Source organism: Gallus gallus, chromosome 2 (assembly GCF_016699485.2).
Source record: "Gallus gallus isolate bGalGal1 chromosome 2, bGalGal1.mat.broiler.GRCg7b, whole genome shotgun sequence".
Taxonomy (NCBI): Eukaryota; Metazoa; Chordata; class Aves; order Galliformes; family Phasianidae; genus Gallus; species Gallus gallus.
Genome location: NC_052533.1, coordinates 67,485,957 through 67,507,028, shown reverse-complemented (window position 1 = coordinate 67,507,028; position 21,072 = coordinate 67,485,957). Strand labels below are relative to the sequence as shown.

At 42.9% G+C, this 21,072-nt stretch overlaps 2 protein-coding genes and 1 long non-coding RNA gene across 5 annotated transcripts in view; 2 read left to right on the top strand and 1 right to left on the bottom strand.

The window, feature by feature from the left end:
• The first annotated feature begins 2,062 nt into the window (after positions 1-2,062).
• SERPINB5 (serpin family B member 5) lies at positions 2,063-15,490 on the top strand. Its single transcript, XM_418986.7, has 7 exons — positions 2,063-2,133; positions 7,686-7,860; positions 10,279-10,416; positions 11,402-11,519; positions 12,860-13,002; positions 13,486-13,653; positions 14,035-15,490. The coding sequence occupies exons 2-7, from the start codon at positions 7,687-7,689 to the stop codon at positions 14,425-14,427; spliced, it is 1,134 nt and encodes a 377-aa protein (XP_418986.3). The 5' UTR covers positions 2,063-2,133; position 7,686; the 3' UTR covers positions 14,428-15,490.
• Positions 15,055-21,072, bottom strand: part of LOC107052628 — a 25,180-nt gene continuing 19,162 nt past the window's right edge. The window contains exon 9 of the long non-coding RNA XR_003073772.3: positions 15,055-16,104. This is a non-coding gene — a long non-coding RNA (uncharacterized LOC107052628). The remainder of the gene's footprint in view (positions 16,105-21,072) is intronic.
• The window catches only part of SERPINB12 (serpin family B member 12), an 11,741-nt gene continuing 10,335 nt past the window's right edge, over positions 19,667-21,072 (top strand). For all 3 annotated transcript variants that reach the window (XM_046928636.1, XM_418985.7, XM_046928635.1), the window contains exon 1: positions 19,667-19,851. The gene's annotated coding sequence lies outside the window, so the exon portion shown is untranslated. The remainder of the gene's footprint in view (positions 19,852-21,072) is intronic.

Genomic DNA, 21,072 nt, shown 5'->3' with positions numbered 1-21,072 from the left:
CTTTAGGATGTTATTTGTCTCTATATGTGACACCTAATATTATTTCAACATTATCTCCAACTGTAAATTAACCCCAAATATCCATTCTCTGGGGAAGCAGGACTGCCCTGTGAGCCACTCAGTTACAGGAGCCCGTGTGGACTCCTTTCTTTGAAGCATGGCAATTGGTTATTTCTCTCATGGCACTATGATCAGAAATCAGTCATTTCTCAGCAGCAGCTGGGTCAGGCAGAGGAGTTCTGTAAGCCTACAAAATGCCAGACCTCAGCTATCAAAGAGAAGTTACAGAGTGGAGCGCAGTAATGTTCACACACCTTCAGCTTTGTAATGTAGAGTTCTTTCACCTTTCCCTGCTCAGCTTTTAGAAGTAACCAGTGCACCCCCTTGTATTTGTATTTCCAGCCTACATGGTGATGGAGCTGGTGATGGTGATAGGAGGTGAAGGTGGTGACCTGTGCTATCTCTGTCAAGGCAGTTGAGTTGTCAGCCACTCCCCACCAGTGTGCATCCAGAAGCTCCTGAACCACTTCACAGAGGGCCGTCTTTAGTAGACTTGGGCCTGAAGGAAAGTTTGTTCCTTTGGCTCTAGATTACCTGCAGACATCTGAGAAGAGTCTGGCAGCCAACATTATTGCAGATTTTTATCAAAATTTCTCTCATAGTGTAAGGCATAATTAGATATGTGACAATAATTGCCCAGATGACACATTTTTGCCAGCTGTTCTCGATGTTCTTTGAATTGCTTAAACATATCCACACCTTAATGTTTGTTATGAATTCACTTATGGTAAAGCATACTAATTTTATGTTCACTGTCTGGTAAATAAATGAAGTTGAACCCTACTTCATCACAGCAGAAAGGAAAATAAGATTTCCTTTGGGTAATAATGAGTCTTTTGGAAGCACATATTTCTGGGATCTGATCAGGAAGCTGTGGTGTGATTTACACTCAAAACTGTCATTCCAGAAGTAGATAACAACTCCTCAGTTGCCACTGCCACCAAGGAGGTATCACGTCAGGGAAGACACGTACTTTGGTTTCCTAGCCCTTTCATTTGCCAGCATAGCAATCTTGAAAGCAAGCTCAATAACGTTTACTTTTTTTGTAGCACATGGGTGAGGTGTGGACAGCAGCTGTGTTTGTGGGTGGCAGTTTCCTCATGAAGGTTGACTTGGACTCCAGGAAGTCCTTGTTAGTGTGGTGGGCAGCTAGACTTCGTGATGGGAGAAGCAGTGTGGAGCAGAGTAGGCCACCTTTTCCTTGCTAAGGGCTGCATGCATTTTTCAAATCAAATAAGACTGTCAGGCTGCACCACCACCTTTCCCTCTCCCTTTCTTCCCCCCCCTCCGCATTGGATTCATCAGTAATCATGTGGCCAATGAGGCCTGAACCCAGTGGTTCCCATTCTGGAGATGCTGGAAAGGAGCTGTGGCTTTCTCCACCCTCCCAGCTGAAATCATCTGCTTGAGAGCAACACGGTGAGCAGACATTTCTCTTTGAGCACGAGCCCCACTCTGGCCTTGGGCTTTTGAGGCAACCAAGTACACCACACAACCCTCACAAAGACAACACTGAGACACTATCTTAACGCAGACACAGATGCAAAGTACTGGGTTGCCATCACACGTTTTGGTTGCCTTCCCTGTGTGTCTTTTTCACAATTACAATTTTTTACAAATCACAGCAATTCCAATGTACCTTGGAGCACTGGTTTTGCTCAGAAGCTCCTTCAGTTGCTCCTTCACTCCTGCACCCTCTCTTTCAGAGTCTTTGCTCCCTCCTGTCTGGTGCCTATTGTAGGGCACTTGCTGCAGGCAACGTGCCGAGGCTGCTGTTTCCTGCTGGAGCATGTTGTTGTGTTCAGTAGCTAGGCAGGCAAAGACAACTCAGGTGTGACTCATACTGCTCCTCCAGTTTAGGAGTTGCTTGAAGAATGATTAAGGGAAAGAAAAAAAAAAAAAAGAAAAAAAAGCGAGAGTGTGTGCGTAATTAGGGCTGGGAAAGTGGGAGTGGTGTCAATGAGCAGGCAAGCTAACAGACTCTTCTGCTCAGCAAGGTTTCGCCACAGGTCTCTAGTTCTTCGTGTTGGACCCATTTCATTGATTCATTTACCAGGATTATACCCTTGCAAAGTAAGTACAACATTTTTTCTTCCTCTGGTACTTTGATGCCTAACTAACAGTTATAAAATCTCTGCCGTGAAACGTAATCGCATAGAGTGAGCAGGATAAGGAAGCTCATACAAAAAGACAGCATGTGAAACTAAAGGTGGAAAAAAGCCTGCTCAGACTACAACATTCTGGTTTTGTCCCAGCATTGCTGTGTTTGTCCGTCTACATTCCTTACCCCTGAAAAGATTCGTTGCAAACGGTGAGTGGGGTCTGTCAGGTGAGACTGCGAAGACATTAGGAATTATTAGAATATTTAGACTACCTGTTGGCTGTTCCCAATGGCTTTTCCTGAATCAGAAGAGCAGGCTGTATATGATGCCATGAAAATGCTCCATATCTCTAAGTAGGTGTAGACTGTTTGAGAAGTTTACAAAAGAATATTCTTCTTGTTTTCCACATGGGTTCGTATGCTTTGCTCTGTTTGCTTTGTCTAAGCCTTGCTAGTTCAAAGGACAAGAACTTAAGTCTACTAATTACCTACTTGATCTTCAGTGTGCTCATCCGGTTGGAAAAATTCACTGACTCTTGAGGCACAATAAAGGGTATTGTGGAGACTCTCTAATTCCTGGTGTGACTTTCTCAATTGTGTTGCTGATGGTGCTTTTTCCACAACCTGATGAACACTCTGACTGATCTCGCTAAAGCAAAGCATCAGTCTGATATTGTGTGTTCCTCAGAGAAACATCTGTTCAGAGGAAATCATGTCTTTGTCATGGAGCTGTGTAACCTGCCTGGTGGAGAGCTGCCATTTGTGTAGAAGTAGGAGGAAGAGGCTCACAAGAGTTTTGTTCCTTTATATTTTGTGTTATCCAAGCAAGAGCTCCAGTAAGGTCATGTTAAATGAGCTAGTTTGGAGGGGGAATGCCCCACATGTGGGTTCTTTCATATCGTTTATCTAAACTGAAGTGACTGCAGGGTGTTCACTCACAGCTCATGAGCTGTAGCCCTAGTGCACAGCCCCAATAGCAGCCCAGCTTGGATGGCCACCGCCCGGTCTGCCCCGGGTGCGCACTCCTCAGGGCTCTTTAACAAAGGCAAGAATAAAATAAATACTTGCTCTGCTTTATCAGATGATGCTTACCATTCAGCTGACGTGACTTGTCAGGTTTCCACACAGATGTTGCCGTTCTCCTGATTAATGTTCAGAAGATAAACTACATTTAGCTTTTCTCTTAGTAAGCAAATAGCAAACAAAGCTTTGTTTCTGTTGGTTGCATTCAGGAGTGACAAAGCAAAAATAGTGTCCTATACTACTAAACACCTTTAAGTTATTTTTTTTCTGCACTGATTCTAGAGCCTCTCAGCTTCCTCCTGTATCTGAACGTGTTTCTTGAACTCTGTAGCCCCATCACAGCTTTAAGCAAAGCTGGGTGGATCACAGGCTGCATGTGCTTAGAAGGTGCCACCGTGCCGCGGGCCTCTCAGAATGCTGACTTGCTGCTCTCCTGGGAAAGCAGGGATTCAGCCAGAATCCAAGCAGCCCTTCTTGAAATTTCATTTCCAATTTTGTTGACTCCTCCCTGTGTGAGAGTTTCCTGTGATTACTGACTCAGGAGCTGTGTCTGGTTTCTGGGACTGCTCGTGGGCACCTCATGGGCTTTCGTCTTGAGTGGGGGCCTCAGCCCTTCTCACTCAGCCAGAACTTGCTGCAGTGGGGTCACTGACACAGCTTGGGGTGCTCAGGGCTTTAAAGAGGTTCAAGACTTCGTAATATTTCATGCAGTAAATTCCTTTCAAGCATGTGAACGCTGTGAGCTCCTATGTGTTGTATGTCATTAATGAATGCAGCATTAAAAAAGAAGGCTGATCAGATGCAGTTAAAAAAGATGGTGAGATAGAGATTATTCTTTGCTATCCAGCCCTTATTGAAACAGCAGGGTGAAACTGAGGGTGTTTTTTTCCCAACAAAATCCTCTGAATGTGCAATATATCAGTAGCAGCACTAAAAGAAAGAAAGTGATAAGCCTTGCCACTACCAGGAATAGATTCTCTTGGCATAACAAAGGCATTGAGAAGCATCATCAGCTACTGAGTGAACAGGAGGACTGTAAAAGGTTCACCACGAAGTACCTCCAGGTTTCCTCACTGAAGAGGAACACAGAAACCTTGCAGAAAACGATCCAGCTTGAATGGTACCAGAAAAGAATTTCTACGTCCTGGTGCATAATTCCACTGGTGTAAGGAAGAAGAGCATCATTTAAGTTTGCAAAATTTCACAATTTATTTCCTTGCTCTGAATATTTTGCCACCCAGGAGAGTGAAGCACAGGTAGCACATGCACATTTTAATATCACTGTAGGTCATTTGCCAATACGACTGAAAATGCTGATGTTAGAAAGGCAGGATTGCATTTCTGGCATGAAGACAGAAAGGAACGTGAAATGTTTTGAAGTTATTATGATTGCATATATTTTCTTAGGCGGTAAGGAAGATTTGGAAGTCAAAATAGCATCAGGGCAGCCCTAACTGAAGAAGGATATTTTACTCCGCTAGCAAATGAAATATTTTTCAGGTAGACTGCACACATCATTCTGGCATTGTGAGATTATGCGTGTTGTTTATCTTCACGAGAGTGGTAGATGTTGAATGACACATTCTTGGTTCCTTGGGTAATTTTCCACGGTCTCCCCAGTATGAAATGCCTGGGAAGTTGGTACTTGCTCATTTCTTCCATTTCTACTTCAGACAGAGAAAGTATGCATATGGATTGTGTGCTCGTGGACCTTAAAGTGCCCTTAAAGAGAATGAGTTCAAAGGGAAAAATAAGGCAGGCATCCTGTTCAGAGCAGTTTGTGTAAGGTGCACAGAAGTGCGTGTCTGTGTTGAGCGAGTGCAGAAAGGCATTTTAAAGGATGATTTCACATGTGCTCCTTTGACCTGTTGTTCCAAGTGACTCCCTCAGCAGCAGTCCCAGGTCTTCTTATTTGTTTTCACTGTCTTTTGCCACCATTTTGCCCAAAGCTCCCTCCTCCTTTGATGTATGCGGAGTCCATCGTTTCTAGCAAGCTTGACTTTTCTGGTAATTAGTTGCTTTTATATGTGAGAAGTTGTGACCACAGGAGTGACACAGGAATGATGCTTGTAGTGCTGACTGGCACTGAGTTCTCACTTTTACACCCAGAAAAACTCTGAGAACACTTCCCAAACCTCACTCTGACACCAGCTTGATTCCTGCTGACACTGTAAAATGGGATCTCCCAGGGTAAGCTTCATTACCAAGCATCTTGGGACACTGCCAGTGTCAAGGGAGATGGACAGACCCATTCTGCTTGAAAAGCATCTTACAGGGATCCTTTACATGTTGTAAACATCCTTCTTTTCATTTTTATTTGGGGATAACTTTCTCTGGTGCTGTATATTTAATTTTTTTTCCTCCTCAAGATGAATTGCTTTCTTTGCGTTCGGAGGCAATTAGGAAATATTTTGTTGCTGATACCAACAGTCAGAGCACTGTGTGAGGGCACACTGCTGGGTAAGCATGTTTTTCAAATTTGGATTTAAAAAGTCTTGATTTTATGCCATTATCCTTTTTCACTTAATTAGATTATGCAATATATTTCAGTAACCTTTTGTACAGCGTCTTCTAGCTAAAATTAAGCCAGGTGCCTTACTAAATATATAGAACATATACCTATGTAAGTTAATGAAAACAAAGACGTGAAGGCCTTTTCTAATCAAACAGATCTTACATGGAAATCAAAGTTTTCTCAGCTGTGTTGCAGCAAAAAAATACCCCCCTGTTCTGTTACTCCTATAAAAACGTGTGAATATCACAGATTATTTTGGAAATCTCTACTCTCAACTACCAAAACTGCCATAGCATCTCGATACATTGATGTCTGATGTTCAGCCAAGTTTGGACAGTATGACACATGCTCTTCAGTGCAGATTTTTGTCATTCAAAACACCATTCCAAACAGGGATGAGAGTGAGCGGTCAGAAGCAGGTGTCCTTGCTCTGGAGACAGTTCCCTGCCCACATGTCCCCTCTTCCCTTTCCTGTCTTCTCTTACCTAACTGCTGTCATCTGGTGAGATCTTTACTCATCTGATGCAACCTAGAATGCAAAAGGTATGAACTAGGTAAATGTTTAAGACTGCATTATTAAGTAGGCATTTGAGAGTAATCTCTGTCCTTAAGGTGCTTCTTGGAAGATCAGCAAACCTCTCACCGAGGTAATGCTTCAGATAATGCTACAGACTTTCCTGTTTGCGTCTTCTGTGTCAGAGCCTGAAACGTTATTGCAAATAGATGTCTGGATAAGAACAGAACTGTTAAAATCACCTTGCCATGCCATATAAGTTCCAATATTTTGCCATTTTTTTTCCTGGGCAGGGAACATGTTGAAGAAAGTTTTTGAGTTCTGTTGGAAGTCTTTCTCTTTTGAAGTCCCTTGCAGTATTCATCTTTTCCTTTTCCTTCTGTCTCTTTCAATAGACAGAGCTGCTGAGCACCCATTTATCAGATTGCCTCTCCCCTTCTTTAGGGACACGTGATTCTGGGGATAGAAGAGAGTCAAACTCACTGTGCCAAAGGAGTTACCGTCTTCCATATTCGTGCTGCTCTTAAGCTCGATGCGATATTGACTGAAATTCTGTGGTTTCCCTTTGTTGTCTTTAATCTACACAAATGGAGTTACACCGAAGTGCAGTTTTAGATCTATGAAAGCAGTCTGGAAGATCGAATATTCCGTGTCATTCCCAGAACGTGGTCCAGAACATCTGTCGTTTGGCACCACCTTTTCCATTCCTGACTGCATAGATCAGCTAACAGCCCTACGGCAATTGCAGTTACTCTGAACTGCTAGGAAAATATTTGCAGTCATCATTGTAAGTGATGAGTGGGCACATAGCAGTATTTATGTAGGAGGCTAAGTACTTAGAGTTTCTAGGATGATCTCAACCTACAGGACCGAACAGCTTTCTGGAGAGTTCTAGCAAGGGTAAGGAGAACAGGGAATCACCTCTTAGAGAGAGGATGTGCCATAGCTAAAGCTTTAATGAACAATTAGATGTGAAGCAAGAGACAGGAAAGATGATTGTGAGACTTTTAAAAGCCTATCAAAGCACTAGGAGAGCCCAAAGCATAGGCAAAGTACCTTATAAGTTGGCACATCTGAAGAGTATCAATTAAAAACATATTAAATCCATATGTTATCCAATGTGATTCAATATGTGTGGGTCACCCTGACCAACCCAGATTTCTCCACGTATGTCTGGTAATACTGGCTCTACGTAGCACGCAGAACTGCCAGCTGTCACTTGAAGGTAAGGGCTTCTACTGAGCCACTCGCATTACCTTGGTTGGGCATGGATGAGAGACTCCTCAAAAGCTGCTGGTGGTGTCTGAGACTGGGCAGGATTGGTCAGGCCTTTCTCGCCTCCCAGCGTATGTTCAAGCTGCCCAGTCCCCATACTGGTGTCCAGCCTCCTTCAGCAAGGAAATCAGTGACCTGCCAGCCTCACTGCAACAGGAGCTCACTCTGTGGGTCATCTCTATCCTTTTCTGTTTCAGGATGACGATGGATGCTCTGCAACTAGCAAACACTGCCTTTGCTGTTGATATGTTCAAAAAGCTATGCGAGAAGGACAGAACAGCCAATATTGTGTTTGCCCCACTGTGTACCTCCACATCTTTGGCTCTGGCATATAAAGCTACAAAGGGTGACACTGCAGACCAAATGAAAAAGGTGAGCTGTCGGCATCCTGCTATGTAGCTGCAAAATTATCAGAGGTGGCTTTCCTATTTATTCCTCTTAATGCTGTACAGGAATTCTGGTTCCCTTGTAAGCCAGGCAGAAAACTGTCCATCCAAAATTCCAGAATATTTCCCCAATCTATGGCTCCACACAACCAAAGAGGCTGAAAATCACTGGCATAGGGAAAAAAGCTTTCTCAAGCATTTACAAGGTCGATGGGGACATGGCAGAGTCCTCAGCAGTTGCATTAAGGCCTTGTCTCCTTTCAGCAGGAATGCTGATTGTGGCTGAAGGTGACTGCTGAAATCACTGCATTTTCTGGATAATTGTTTAGTGATTATTCAGGACTGCCTAAGCTTAACAGGACTGGAAATAATTTTGCCATTACCAAGTAATTTTAGCAGTTCTGTCTGTGCCATTTCCCCTTTCTCCTGCCATACAGCTAAGAGGAAGATAATGCAGTAGGAGGCAGCTCAGCTTGAGTAGTGGTTTGCCTTGCAAATAGCTCTAGATGCTCAAGGGTTTTACAGCACCACGAAGCAGCATCATGGTGATGGTGCAATGAGTTTATCAAGGTTGCTCTGTGGCAGTGAGAGGCTGCACGACTGCCTCTGTGAGAGCCAGGATTTACACAGCCTCTTTTTATTCCAGTGCCCACAGTCTCAGCAGTTACCTAGAGGTGAATGAGAAGCAAATTCAGCATGCATTTATATGCTGATTATCACCTGGCTCTCAGGGGCATTCCATGTATTTGAATACATTTTTCTTCGTTTAGCAGTTCCTCCTTGTACCTTTGGTTTCCCTGACGGCACATTGCTGGAGCACAGCCTCTGGTGCCTCTGCTCATCCTACAGATTGCAATGAGTCTATTTGCACAGAAACAAAGTGGTATATCCACAAAGGCCTGCTGGGTGTTTTCCCAAATAGGATTATTTAAAAAAAAAAAATAAAAATGATTTTTAGATCTTATTTCTAGTTTAAATGACACCCCAAAGCTTCCTTGTCATTTCAAAGTTCAAGCACTGTCTTTGCAATGGAAGAGCTTAAAACATTAACCTGTGCTTAATTTCACTTTCACTTGTGCCTGCAATTTGCATTGAACCGTCCCACAGTAAGTGAACATCCACATCCACAAATAGGGTTCTGTTACACAAGTGCACTTATGTTTCACATTTCTCAAGGTAATTTACTGTGCCTGTAAAGACATGGTGTGTTCAGGGAGAAAGAGCAGGAGTGAGGCTGAAAGGGAAAAGGAGGTCACTGATGCTGGTTGGGAAAGATGAGAAGGGTTGGGCAGGCTGTTTTTAATGGAACATGCACTCTCAGAGACCTTGCAACAGGCAGGCACCTAAAAGCAGAGAGGTTTAGGTCATGCTAGAATATCCTGGAACTGGGCATGTGATTTCCCGGAGCTGGGAGGTGGGTCAGCAGCCTTACCTCTAACTTACGTTCTGTCTGCCAAAGCTCACCTGCTTATCTGACTGATTTCTACTGAAATACCACATGACGTCATGTGTCAATAATCAGAAAACCTTGCCATATGGTAAGCAGTTTTTAAAGAAGTAACCCACTTCCAGAAAGGAAACTAACCGGAACATTTATTTATCTGGCCTCTAAACTACAGATTTTTGGACAAGAATGTGAGTTTGATAAAAGCATGACTCCACGCTGCAGATATGTAGTTCACTAAATCACTTTGCTAGTATGAACAGCTCTATGGAATTCTTTGGACTGCTCACAGGAAGGAAACACATTTGGTTAAAGTTTTGATAGGATCAAGTTTTTAGATTTATGTGGGGATGTCAAATAAATTATTTTTTTTTTTAGTAATAAATAAGAGTGAGAAGTCGTGTTGTTAGCTTGAATACAAAAAAGTCAAAGCTCTGGTCACAAACAGCATTATTTATTGCCAAGCTGTTAGGCCTGGAGCATGTCCAGAGAAGGACAACAAAGCTGTGAAGGGTCTGGAACACAGATCTTACAGGAGAGCAGCTGAGAAAACTGGGATTGTTCAGTCTGGAGAAGGAGAGGCTCAGGGGAGACCTTATCCCTGTCTACAACTGCATGAGAGGAGGCTGTGGTGAGCTCGGGGCTGACCTCTTCTCCCAGGTAGTATTAGTAGAATGAGAGGCCATGGCCTCAAGTTGAACTGGAGGAGGTTCAGGTTGGATATGAGGAAATTTTTCTTTTTCTGAAAGTGAGGTATTGGAACAGGCTACCCAAGGAGCTGTTCAAGAACTGTGTACATGTGGCACTGTGGGATATGGTTTAGCGGGCACAGTGGTGGTGGGTTGACAGTTGGACTAGATCATCCCAGAGGTCATTTCCAACCTTAATGATACTATGATGCTATGAGTTTTTAGATAATAAAAAGAAAGGTGCTCAGTATTTTATCTTGTTCATTATCAGGTGCTCCATTTACAAGACGTCAAAGATGTTTCTTTTGGGTTTCAAACGGTAACTGCAGATGTTTCCAAACTCACCTCTTTCTTTGCACTGAAAATGGTCAAGCGGCTCTTTGTAGACAAGTCGCTCAGCCCTACCACAGTAAGTACTGCAGAAAAGTGCTTGAATTGCTCGACCAACCAGACTTCAATGTTATTCAAAATACGTTCTCTCACTATTAGCTTTTACTTGACTAGACTCAGATGATGAACAGCATAATAAGAGTTTGTAGGAGGATGATTGTTCTGCTTGACCCCAAGCAATGCAGCCACTGCTAGAGTTGCAATTCTTTCATTAATATGTTTTAGGTCAGTAGGCGCAGTAGGTTTTGAATGCAATATGACTTCTATGCCACATCAAGGGCTTTGCAATATAAGTATGACTGGGAAGGATTTTAAATAAAGATGGTGGTGCAAGTGTGTCTAGTCCACACACCCAAGTAATTACTGCATAAAGAGTAGTTTTCTTAATCTAACTGAGGAGGCACAAGCCTGGTTATTCAAACAACACAAGTGAGGAAAGTGTTGTTTGGCCATGAAACTTAAGGACCTTGCAAACAACTGAGAAAAATGTTGTGTTTGTTTTATCAGAGTTGCCTTTGAATAGGGCCCCAAGCAAGGGCAACTTCAGCCTAGAAGTGATGTTTCAGAAGACTCACAGCCTGCTTGAATGGTGTTATAATCAGGTTGCCTGCTTTTTGGCCCCATCCACAGCAGTGAGCATCTCACCTGACAAGGATAGGCACACTGTGAGCAGCCTGTGGCCTTTGTCTCATCCCTTTCTTTTGCCCAGGTGTAGACTGAAGGCCACTTTATCCTTTCAAACTCAGGCAACATGTTCACTCCTGCAGTACGAAAGGTACTTTAGCAGCCAGTATAACTGTATTGAAGACAGTCTTGGGAGCAATCTGCTGAATGCGGCTGCGTGTCCTGGCTGTCACCTGCTGTAACTTATTAGCTGTCCTTTGTAATATACTCTCTGCCTACACCGTAATGAAGCTTGGGATACTGGTTTTGTAGGCCGTGTGGAGAGTCATCTAGTGAAGAACATCTAAGGAAGGTTAGCTTTGGTACCTTGTGTCTTTCAGGACTTTGTTAACTCCACAAAGAGGCCTTTTCCATCAGAGCTGGAACTAGTGGAGTTCAAGGAAAAAACTGAGGAAACACGGCAGAAGATCAACAAATCTCTCTCAGAGCTAACTGATGGTGAGTAGGGCCTAACCTCGGGGATGCTGATTACCTCTTTGAAGAATGATGTCTTTGTCTTCATGACATCTCCTAACTATTGCTTTTAGAAGTAAATATACAGTGAAAGCAAAGGGACTGCACCTATTATTTGGATTCATGAGGATTAGCTGTGTTAGCATGTTTTTAAATCATTTACTTTACTACTGTGGCATTTCTGGAGGCAGACCTTACATTAGCCTTTGGCAAAGCATCTCATTTGTTTTCATTGGGAAAGTTTGGCTCCTGGCTGCAGAGCTTCACAAACATCTGACATCAATACATCAAATCCTGGCCCCGTTCTCTAATGGAGAGTATGTGCTGAACTCTGAATTTCAGGCTGTTAATTAGTAGCTCATCTCAGCAGCACAGCTGATTTTGACCACAGGTGGACATGTGTTTCTTACTTGGAAACACTCCCGTGGCAATAGTTCTGCAGCACTTTTCCTGCAGTACCACTGAGCCACTAAGTCACAAGAAGTGCCTCTCAGTGACCATCAAGGCTCCCAGGCAGAACCTGCCCAGTCTGTGCAGGGTAGAGGTCTGGTACGCAGTGCCCAAGGCAGAGCTCATGTACATGCTGTCCATAGGTAGCTCCAGGGTTGGTTGCTGCCTATTGCCCTCATGTGGTACACATATGAAAATATGGGTGCCTGAGTTACATCTGCTCCATCCCGAGGTGACACAGGTGCCCACAGGGAAGTACTTTGCGCTGCCTGTGTGATTTGTGCATGAATGAAGACTAAAATCTACAACACTGTGGATTCAGTGCCTCATGACAGTGTTTGGACAGACACAAAATAAAGCAAGGGAAAGAATTATGTTCTCTTTTTGAAATCCATGGCACTATTTGGTTATGAACTGTAATTAGATGGTTAGCGGCATTTCTTATTCGGGTTATTTTATTCTTATGTATCACTCCAAAAGTGAGTAGAAGCTAAACTGGAACTTCCCGTGAAGTCTTGCTCTCCAAATGAGAAATATTTTTTTCAGTTCTACCTGCTGAATTTCGCTGAAGTTTCAGTACCTTCTTTAAAGTACTAAAGAAAAGCAGTAGACATATTTTTTATTCTGTTTTATGTAAACCGAGTAAAAATGTCACTTGGAAGATCTGTCTTGATCCCAAATTCCACTTTAAACATGGAGCTGCAGCTAAGGAACTAAATGCTTCTATTTGGGGATTTCCCTTTATAATTAAAACTGCTATCTGTGAGGTGCAGGGCAGAAATATTTTAATTCAGTACAGTGTTTCCATGTTCTGTGAAAACAACACATATGTTGATAATTTACTGTATTAATGACCAGCTTAACCATCTTCACAGGCAAAATGGAGAATATTCTGAATGAGGACAGTGTAAGTGACCAGACTCAGATCCTCCTAGTTAATGCAGCTTATTTTGTCACAAACTGGATGAAGAAGTTCCCAGAAGCAGAGATCAAGGAATGTCCTTTTAAAGTCAACAAGGTACGTCCTGAAATAAAATAGAGTACACCTTCTACTCAGATGAATGTTTGCCAATTTTGTGCTAAGGAAATTTCAATGAGAGCAAGTGAAAAATATTTGTTACTACTATGGCATTCTTAGACTCTCTGTCAAAACCTATGTGCTGTGGCAAAAGTACCTGAGCTGGTTTTCTTGTTACGTTGCTAGTTTGAAGCTGTTGGTGAAACAAGCACTAAAGGTCACCGATAGTAGGTAATTCTTTCCTTTAAAGCACATCCCCAGTATATTGTATTAAGTACACCTTGTCACATGAAAACTGCTCCCCTTAAAGTACCAACAGCTTTCACTAGCAGAGTCTTACAGCTAATATCGTTACTTACAGAAGCCAACAAATTCCATGATGGTAATCAATGTACCACTTTCATGCAAGCTTGCAAAGTTTCCTCTCTCATCTTCTCTGTGAATTAAAAGGAGTGCTAGATTGTCTCCTCTTGTGTTTTGCAGACTGAAACTAAGCCAGTGCAAATGATGAATCTGGAAGCTACTTTTTGCCTGGGTTATGTGAAAGAGTTGAATGTTGCAATCCTTGAACTTCCATGCCTTAACAAACATATAAGCATGCTCATTCTGCTTCCCAAAGACATTGAAGATGAAACGACTGGCCTGGAAAAGGTGAGAGAAAAAAACAGTACTGAGATGATGCTTTCCATGCACAGCTGTGTCGGTTAGCTGTGGGTAGCTTGGGTAGGGACTGTCTTCCTTGAATTCCTTCATTGGGTTGTTGAGCTGATTACATAGCAAACGCTTGTGAAGAACCAGTAATCAGAGTATGCACATTTAGTGGAGTTTCTCTGGAAGTCTACTCTATAGGTTAAATAATCATTATATCAATATAACTGAGAGTGTAAGTTAACTCTGAATGCTACAAGCAAAAGTTGTCTTTTGGACTTTGTTTTTTTGGGGTTTGATAGGACTGATGAGTTCAGAAATGGTCTTTTTGTTCCCACTTTCTCTGGACTGCACATTAATTTCCTTTGTTCTTTATGTCCTCAGCTGGAAAAGGCACTCACCCCTGAGACATTATTACAGTGGACCAATCCCAGCATGATGGCCAACACCAAAGTGAATGTATTTCTTCCAAAGTTTAGTGTGGAAGGCGATTATGACCTGAAGCCACTCCTGGAAAGCCTCGGCATGACAAATGTCTTTAATGAGAGTGCATCAGATTTCTCTGAGATGTGTGAAACCAAAGGTGTGGTTTTGTCAAAGATCATTCATAAAGTCTCCTTGGAAGTAAATGAACAGGGTGGAGAGTCTCTAGAGGTACCAGGATATCGGATTCTGCAACACAAAGATGAATTTAAAGCTGACCATCCGTTTATCTTTTTGTTTAGGCACAACAAAACTCGCAATGTGATTCTTTCAGGCAGATTCTGTTCCCCATAAGCAGAGAATATTAATTATGAAAAAAACCATAAATTTATGGTGATGCATGTTCCTGTAAAGCTTGGTGTCCTGACTATCACCTTTGAAAGGAATTCTAAGAGGTTCATATATCAACAGGGTAATACAATATACTCTACATATGCAGCAGAACTAGTTTATTTCCTTTTATTTAATCCCCTTAAGCTGAAGGATTCCCACTGTGCAGAACACATGATATTTGACTAAGAAGTATTCCATCCTCATCCACGAGAATATTTTGTTCCTCTGTGACATCTTTTTCCAAAACAAAATGAACAGAGAATCTGTTTTTGAAAGACTAGGAGCTGGAAGAGGCTCTGGGGGAAAGAGCTGCATTCCTGTTTCATATCCAAAACACCTTCCCTTGAGACTCATACTCACTGCCTAAAGGGGGAAAATGTGGACATGTGGTGTGATAGCCCTCCTCTTGTACTTGGCTATAGTCTGGTGATCCAGGGTGCCCTGCTGGACCCTGCTAATGCACGGTGAAACAGTGCAGCTGAACAACTCAGAGTTTGCATCTGTGAAACAGCAGCTGCAATATGGATGCAAGAGGCAATAATAAAACACCCAGAAGACTCTTCAGTGTGTGCTACCTCAGTTTGTAGGTTGGGGAGGTTGCACTCTACTGTGTGGGATTTTTTCACTCATTCTCCTTCAGACATGGCAGAGGTGACCAGTTCACTGCAGCTGAGAGGAACTCTGTTGTATATATCCTGAGAAAAAGAAGGCTGTGCAGTTCTAGGATAGAAATCACTTGGATTAATATTGAAAATGCCACACTCTTCAGATACAGATTTTCTGTCACTTCTGGATTCAGCATTAAGGAGGCTCCACACGTCTACCTGACCTCTGGGATTCAAGAAAGAAATAAAGGCTTTGACTTGAGTGAGATTAACACTGTAATTAGAAGTCTCCAAATTCCATATGAAATTATGGTAATTAGTTTTCCTTTCTATCTAAAGACTGCCTGCTGCATATGTTCAGTACTGATTTACCTAATTACTGTTCAGAATAAAGCACTACAAAACCTGTGTCAAATGTCTGTAGCACATCCAGTGTCAGTCTGTTCTCCTTCACTCAGCTTCCAAGAGGGGATAGGAACAGAAATTGGTAGATTCATTCAGGACACAGTTAAAATAAATATATGAAGAAATTAAATCTGTGACTGAATTGCCCTTTTGGACCGCACGATAATAGCTGACAATTAAGGAGTATAGTACTATTTGGTCAATATATAGAGTGAGTTCAATTATATATCTTCAAAGAAGGGGCCATTTTAACTGAGTATTCCCCTTGGTTCTTCAGATCTGAAAGAACCTAGAGATTTCTAAATGGGAACATACAACCCTTAATACATATTCCTTTCTTCTCATAGCAGAGAACAGCACAGTGGCTATTATGGATTTGGAGAGAGTTCTGTTTTGATTCTTGGCGTTCCCAACCCACATGTAGCCTTCAGTCACAAACGTTCAGGGTTTCACCAGTTGTCTTCCCTCTGTGAGTCTCTAATGCTCTCTGACTTATCTTAATATCAGACAGTTAGTGGATACATTGGTTCACATCTTTGAAGGCAATGAGGGGACTAACTCACCAAAACCAACAAGAGATGAGTCCCTGCAGGCATCTGGGGGTCTCTGCTGCTCTTCATCAGGCACTCTGATACATAGATAGAAGAATGCTATATGTAAGACTTAATTTCATACTGTCTGAGAGGAGACAGCCTGCAAAGACCTTTACTAGCTCAATAGCTTCAGTGATAAATGAGTGTCTGGAAAATGTTTTATGTGTCCCATCATTGTCTGATCTGTTTTGGAGGCTGCGGTTGGAGTTATTCAGAGCTGTCATCACTGCGGTGTCCCCTGGTTCTCCCATTGGTCTGGGCATTGCACGTGGGGTTGGCAGCCGATGAGCAGCTGGGCAGTCTGTACATAGGCAAGGAGGACTGGTTGCCTACAGTCTGTGCAGTTTCTCTGTGTTTCAGCACTGACTTGTGGTCTAGTAATTGCAGGTATCCAGCAAGCCATATCATACTTCATTGCTACTGCTGTGCTGGTCTGCTAGACTGATGAAAATCTCTGTTAGACTGCCTCATCTCTCTTTTTCTGCCTGGATAAGACTTATTGAAGGAGAAAAGCTGAGATATCACTCTCAGATTTTCTAGATCATGAAAATATTGCGGTGCAGGAGCCATTCAATCCAGCTCATACTCCATTTAAATGCTGATCAGAACACTTAGTGCATCCACGTACGTTCCCAGAGAGCTCCTTCTTGGTGCCTTTGCCAAGGAGGGCTATCCCATGAAAGCACACAGGAATGCTGCCTCCGGCAGAGACCTGTCTGCCTCCACCTTCTGATTAACACAAAGGTACCCAAGACTATGCAAGGCAAGCTGATATTTCAGATAAGAAGTTGCCTCAGTTTACAGAAGGCCATGAAAAGCTCTGGTTCATTTTCCATATCTGCTTCTTCTCTCTGCTTTTGGAAAATAATTCTTATTTCCTACTAGCAAGTCCAGACTAGTGTAATATTTAGTCTTGATTTGTTAAATCATCGTGAATTTTAGCTTTTACTAATGGTATCTTAGATGATCTAATATACTAACACCTAGTAAGTGACTTCAGATAAGGTGTTAGGCTTATACCACAGCCCAGTTTGAAGGAGCTAAGTGCGGATGGCAACCAAACAAGCAACAACACAAATAGGCCCAAATAGCCCATGGAGGGCCAGAAAGTACAGCTGCAGGCAGAGCTGTGATGTAATCCATCTTTGTGAGCCCCTTGAAGCCAGCAGGCCAGCCTCGTGCTTTTAGTGTAATGGACATCATACAGCCAAAAAGGAAGGTTATGCCATAATCCTTGCTCCATTCAGCAATTGGACTCGAGTGTACTAGCCCTGTTTCCTAGACCCTTCCAGTCCTATGGAAATTTAGAAGTCCCAATGTAAAACCTATTCAACTTGCAGCATGTGAGAGGAAAATATCAGAACAGCTCCCGCTAACGTGAGAAATGCCATTACAGGGTACTGTACTGTTCCACCCATTCTGGCCTCTGGGCTGTGGGCAAGAAACTGCATGGGAGGACATGGGAAAACCTGTGTGGGAGCTTGCATATAGAAATGTATTTGTACTCAAAGGCGTTGGCTGTGACGGAGAAAGTGAGCATAGGTGAGGACTTGCTCAGATCACCAAGCAACCCCACCTCACCTTTCAACACAGCATTACTATCCAATGATGGGTAACTGGCCTGATGGAAAAAAGCAAGCCATGGCTGGCTTTTGCAGGCAGTTGCAAACTGCAGTGTTATGCAGTCTAGCCATCTCATAACTTGCTTAGCTGCATAGTCATTGCCCACTTCCTGCTCCCAGCATTTTGTAGAAGAGAACTGGTACATCTAAATGCTTTGCAGTAGCAGGAATTGGTTTTGGAGATGAGCAGCTGGTTTTGAAACTTGAAAAATGCCACATACAGGCAATTGGCCTGGCTGGAAAAGCAGTGCGGTTTTGAGCCTTAGGTATGTTACATGTGCAAGTGTAGAGTCCTACACCTGGGGAGGAGTGACTGCAGGTACCAGTACAGGTTAGGGGCTGAGCTGCTGGTGAGGAGCTCTGTGGAAAAGAACCTCGGTGGTCTGGCGGGCAACAGGTTGGCCATGAGCCAGCAGTGTACCTTTGTGGCCCAGAAGGCCAATGGTATCCTGGGGTGCATTAAGAAGAATGTGGTCAGCAGGTTGAGGAAGGTGATCCTCCCTCTCTGTTCTGGTGAAGCCACATCTGGAGTACTGTGTCCATTTCTGGGCTCCTCAGTTCAAAAAAGTCAGGGAGCTACTGGAGAGAGAGTCCAGCAGAGGGCCACAAAGATGCCTGGGGTCCTGTAGCATCTCCCTTGTGAGAAAAGACTGAGAAACCTTGGGTTTTCCAGACTGGAGAAGATAAGGCTGAAGGGGGATCATATCAGTGATTACAAATACTTAAAGGGCAGAAGCCAAGTGAATAGGGCCAGGCTCCTTTTGGTATCCTGTGACAGGAAATGGGCGAAAATTCAACACCAACAAGAGGAAGTACTTCTCTACTTTGAGGGTAACAGAGGACTGGAACAGGCTGCCCGGAGAGGTTGTGGAGTCTCCTTCTCTGGAAATATTCAAAACCTGCCTGGATGCTTTCCTGTGCAACCTACTCTAGGGAGCTTCTGTAGGAGTGAGTTGAACTCAGTAATCTCCAGAGGTCCCTTCCAACCTCTACAATTCTATGATTCCATCCTAACGGCCTTAGAAGGGTCAGAATTTGCACATACGGTATAATGTTCTGAGGCAAAGCAGTGAAACAGATTGCAAAGAAGCTCTAAGGAGATATAGAGAGCAAATCAAAGAAATGAGTGGAGGAACGACGTCAGTGTAAAAGGGAGGGAGAAAGCACAGAGTTTGGAAGAACGAAAGCAGTGAAAGGTATTCAAAAATGGCACTGAAAAGTGGCTAGGACTCACAAAAGCAGCAGAAGAAAAAATGGAGAATGGAATGGGAAAGGCAATAGGCAGAAAGAAAGAAAAAGATAAAGAGGCAGGAACAAATGACTAAGAAGTCTGAAGAAATATGCAGAAAGGAAAAGCAAACAACAAAGCGAATCCAAATGGAACAGAAAAAAAGTGAAAAGAAGGAAAATATTACTGAGGAGATCTGATACTGTGTGCAGATTTGTGCTTCCCATCTCTTTCTTTGCATCTCACTGCATGTTGGGGACATAACCCCATGTGATCAGCCTCTCTTGGACTCCTATTCTTAGCTCCAGTGATTTAAAAGAATACCCCCTGGGTGGGGATTCCTGTTACAGATCAAGGAAATACTTCTTCCTCTCTCTAATTAAAATCCTTCCACTCACAGAAAGCTGGCTCTGTACCTGAATGCGTGCCTACTACCTGTAGGCAACATAAAGCTCATGCATTTCCTATTCATTTGCTCTATTTCTGCAAGCAAGCTCAGCCCCAAACAAGGGATCTCTAAATCCTAGCAAGAACCCTGCACACCCCAGTGTTCAAGTCCTGACACCACCAAATTCAAAAGGAACTACACACAGCACCACAGCCATGGATCTCCAGTGTTAATGCTGTTCTCCAGCTAAGGGCGACTTGGCTTTGCAGTCAGGAGATGTTGCCAGGATGCCTCCTGTCAAACTAGTTGGGCAGCTTTGAGCGAAATGCTGTTAGCACATTGCTAGATATAGGTTTCCTGGTCTTCTGCAGGAAACTGAAGGATGACATTTGCATGAAATTACAACGTGCAGCCTTTATCAACAATTGGCTAGAGACTGAATTTTCCCACAAGAAAGTGGAAGAAATTTAAAATAGAGTATACACAGGAAGGTGCTCCAGAGCTCAGCTGTTGTGTTCTTCATTTGACCTCCTTGCTCAAGAAGGTAAACATTATTTTTCTCTTCAAAAATAACTTGTCTTGTTGTTGTTGTTGTTTTGGCCAAATCAGTCTAAAAGTTGGTAAATTTCATGTTTATAGATGGGGCAAAGGGGGAAGTACTTTCACAGGCTGGAGAGAGCAAAAGACACTGCTAAAATTTGGGTGGTCTTCACGAAGGGAGGTGGTCTTCTCTGGGGTGAGGCTGGGAATTTAGGAACACATGCCCAAAGCTATGACTCTAAAGATGCCTGTCTAAATTCCTCAGACTTTTGACTGAAATTTCCCTCGGTCCTCCCTGCCTGCTTGGAGAGCTATAACTGCCACAGACTGAGTGGTTTATACCACATGCAGATGCTTTGCTGCCTACATCTCCAGAAGGATCAAAGGGCTGTTTTAGAGCAGCCCAACTCACTCTAAAAAAAATGGGCTTTATGAGAAGCGATGGTGCAGATCATCTGGGTAAACTCACCCATAAATTAATAGAAACAGGTTAATTTTCCTTCTTCACTCAGGTTTCCACAGCACAAGGAAAAGCCTTGAAATGTTCACCAGACAAGAGAGGGCATGCAACTCTTTGGTTGCGTGCTTGGGTGTTTCCTCTGTACCCTGGTCTCTGCTGCTAGGATTGTTTATGTTCTTAAACAATGGCTGTATATAATAGGAAGGGTGGAGTATTCTTCAGATTTTGTTTTGGTAATGGGGATGCTTCACTATCAACATATTTGCTCCTGGCTTTGGCAGCGGTGTTCAAAAATTTGCTGAGAAGTTTATGTAACTACACATTGGCATAACAAATAGCTTGCCACTGTATGGCCAATGTACATCCATTCCTGTTCAAGCAGGAATAATCAGCCTAGAAAGAAGCAGGAAAGATACATCCTGGAGGTACCGATGCAAAATAATAGAACCAGTCAGGAAAAGCCCTTTCCTGTATAAAAACAGCATCATGAGGGGCTAAGTTGCTTGGGAGATGGACTTGGCAACACTTCTCCTGAAAAGATATTTTGTGCTGAAATGTATTGGGTTTTAATTTAAAGCACATTGCTTTGGAAATGCTTTGTGTTGCATGGGGAAGACTCGAATTTCTGCATTAAAGGAAATTTCATTTTTCTTATGTGTTGTGTCCCTTTAAACCCAAAAAGCCACAGAAACACTTTGAAAGTTTTTGTATGAATGGTCATGAAAAATAACTTCTACAACCGTAGGCTTTTCATGTGAGGACACT

Excerpts from the sequence above, each read along its gene's own strand:
- SERPINB5 (XM_418986.7), top strand. The coding sequence starts at position 7,687 with ATGACGATGGATGCTCTGCAACTAGCAAACACTGCCTTTGCTGTTGAT. Across the intron at positions 11,520-12,859 it reads TCTCTCAGAGCTAACTGATG|GCAAAATGGAGAATATTCTG; the intron begins GTGAGTAGGGCC and ends CCATCTTCACAG. Across the intron at positions 13,654-14,034 it reads AAACGACTGGCCTGGAAAAG|CTGGAAAAGGCACTCACCCC; the intron begins GTGAGAGAAAAA and ends TTATGTCCTCAG.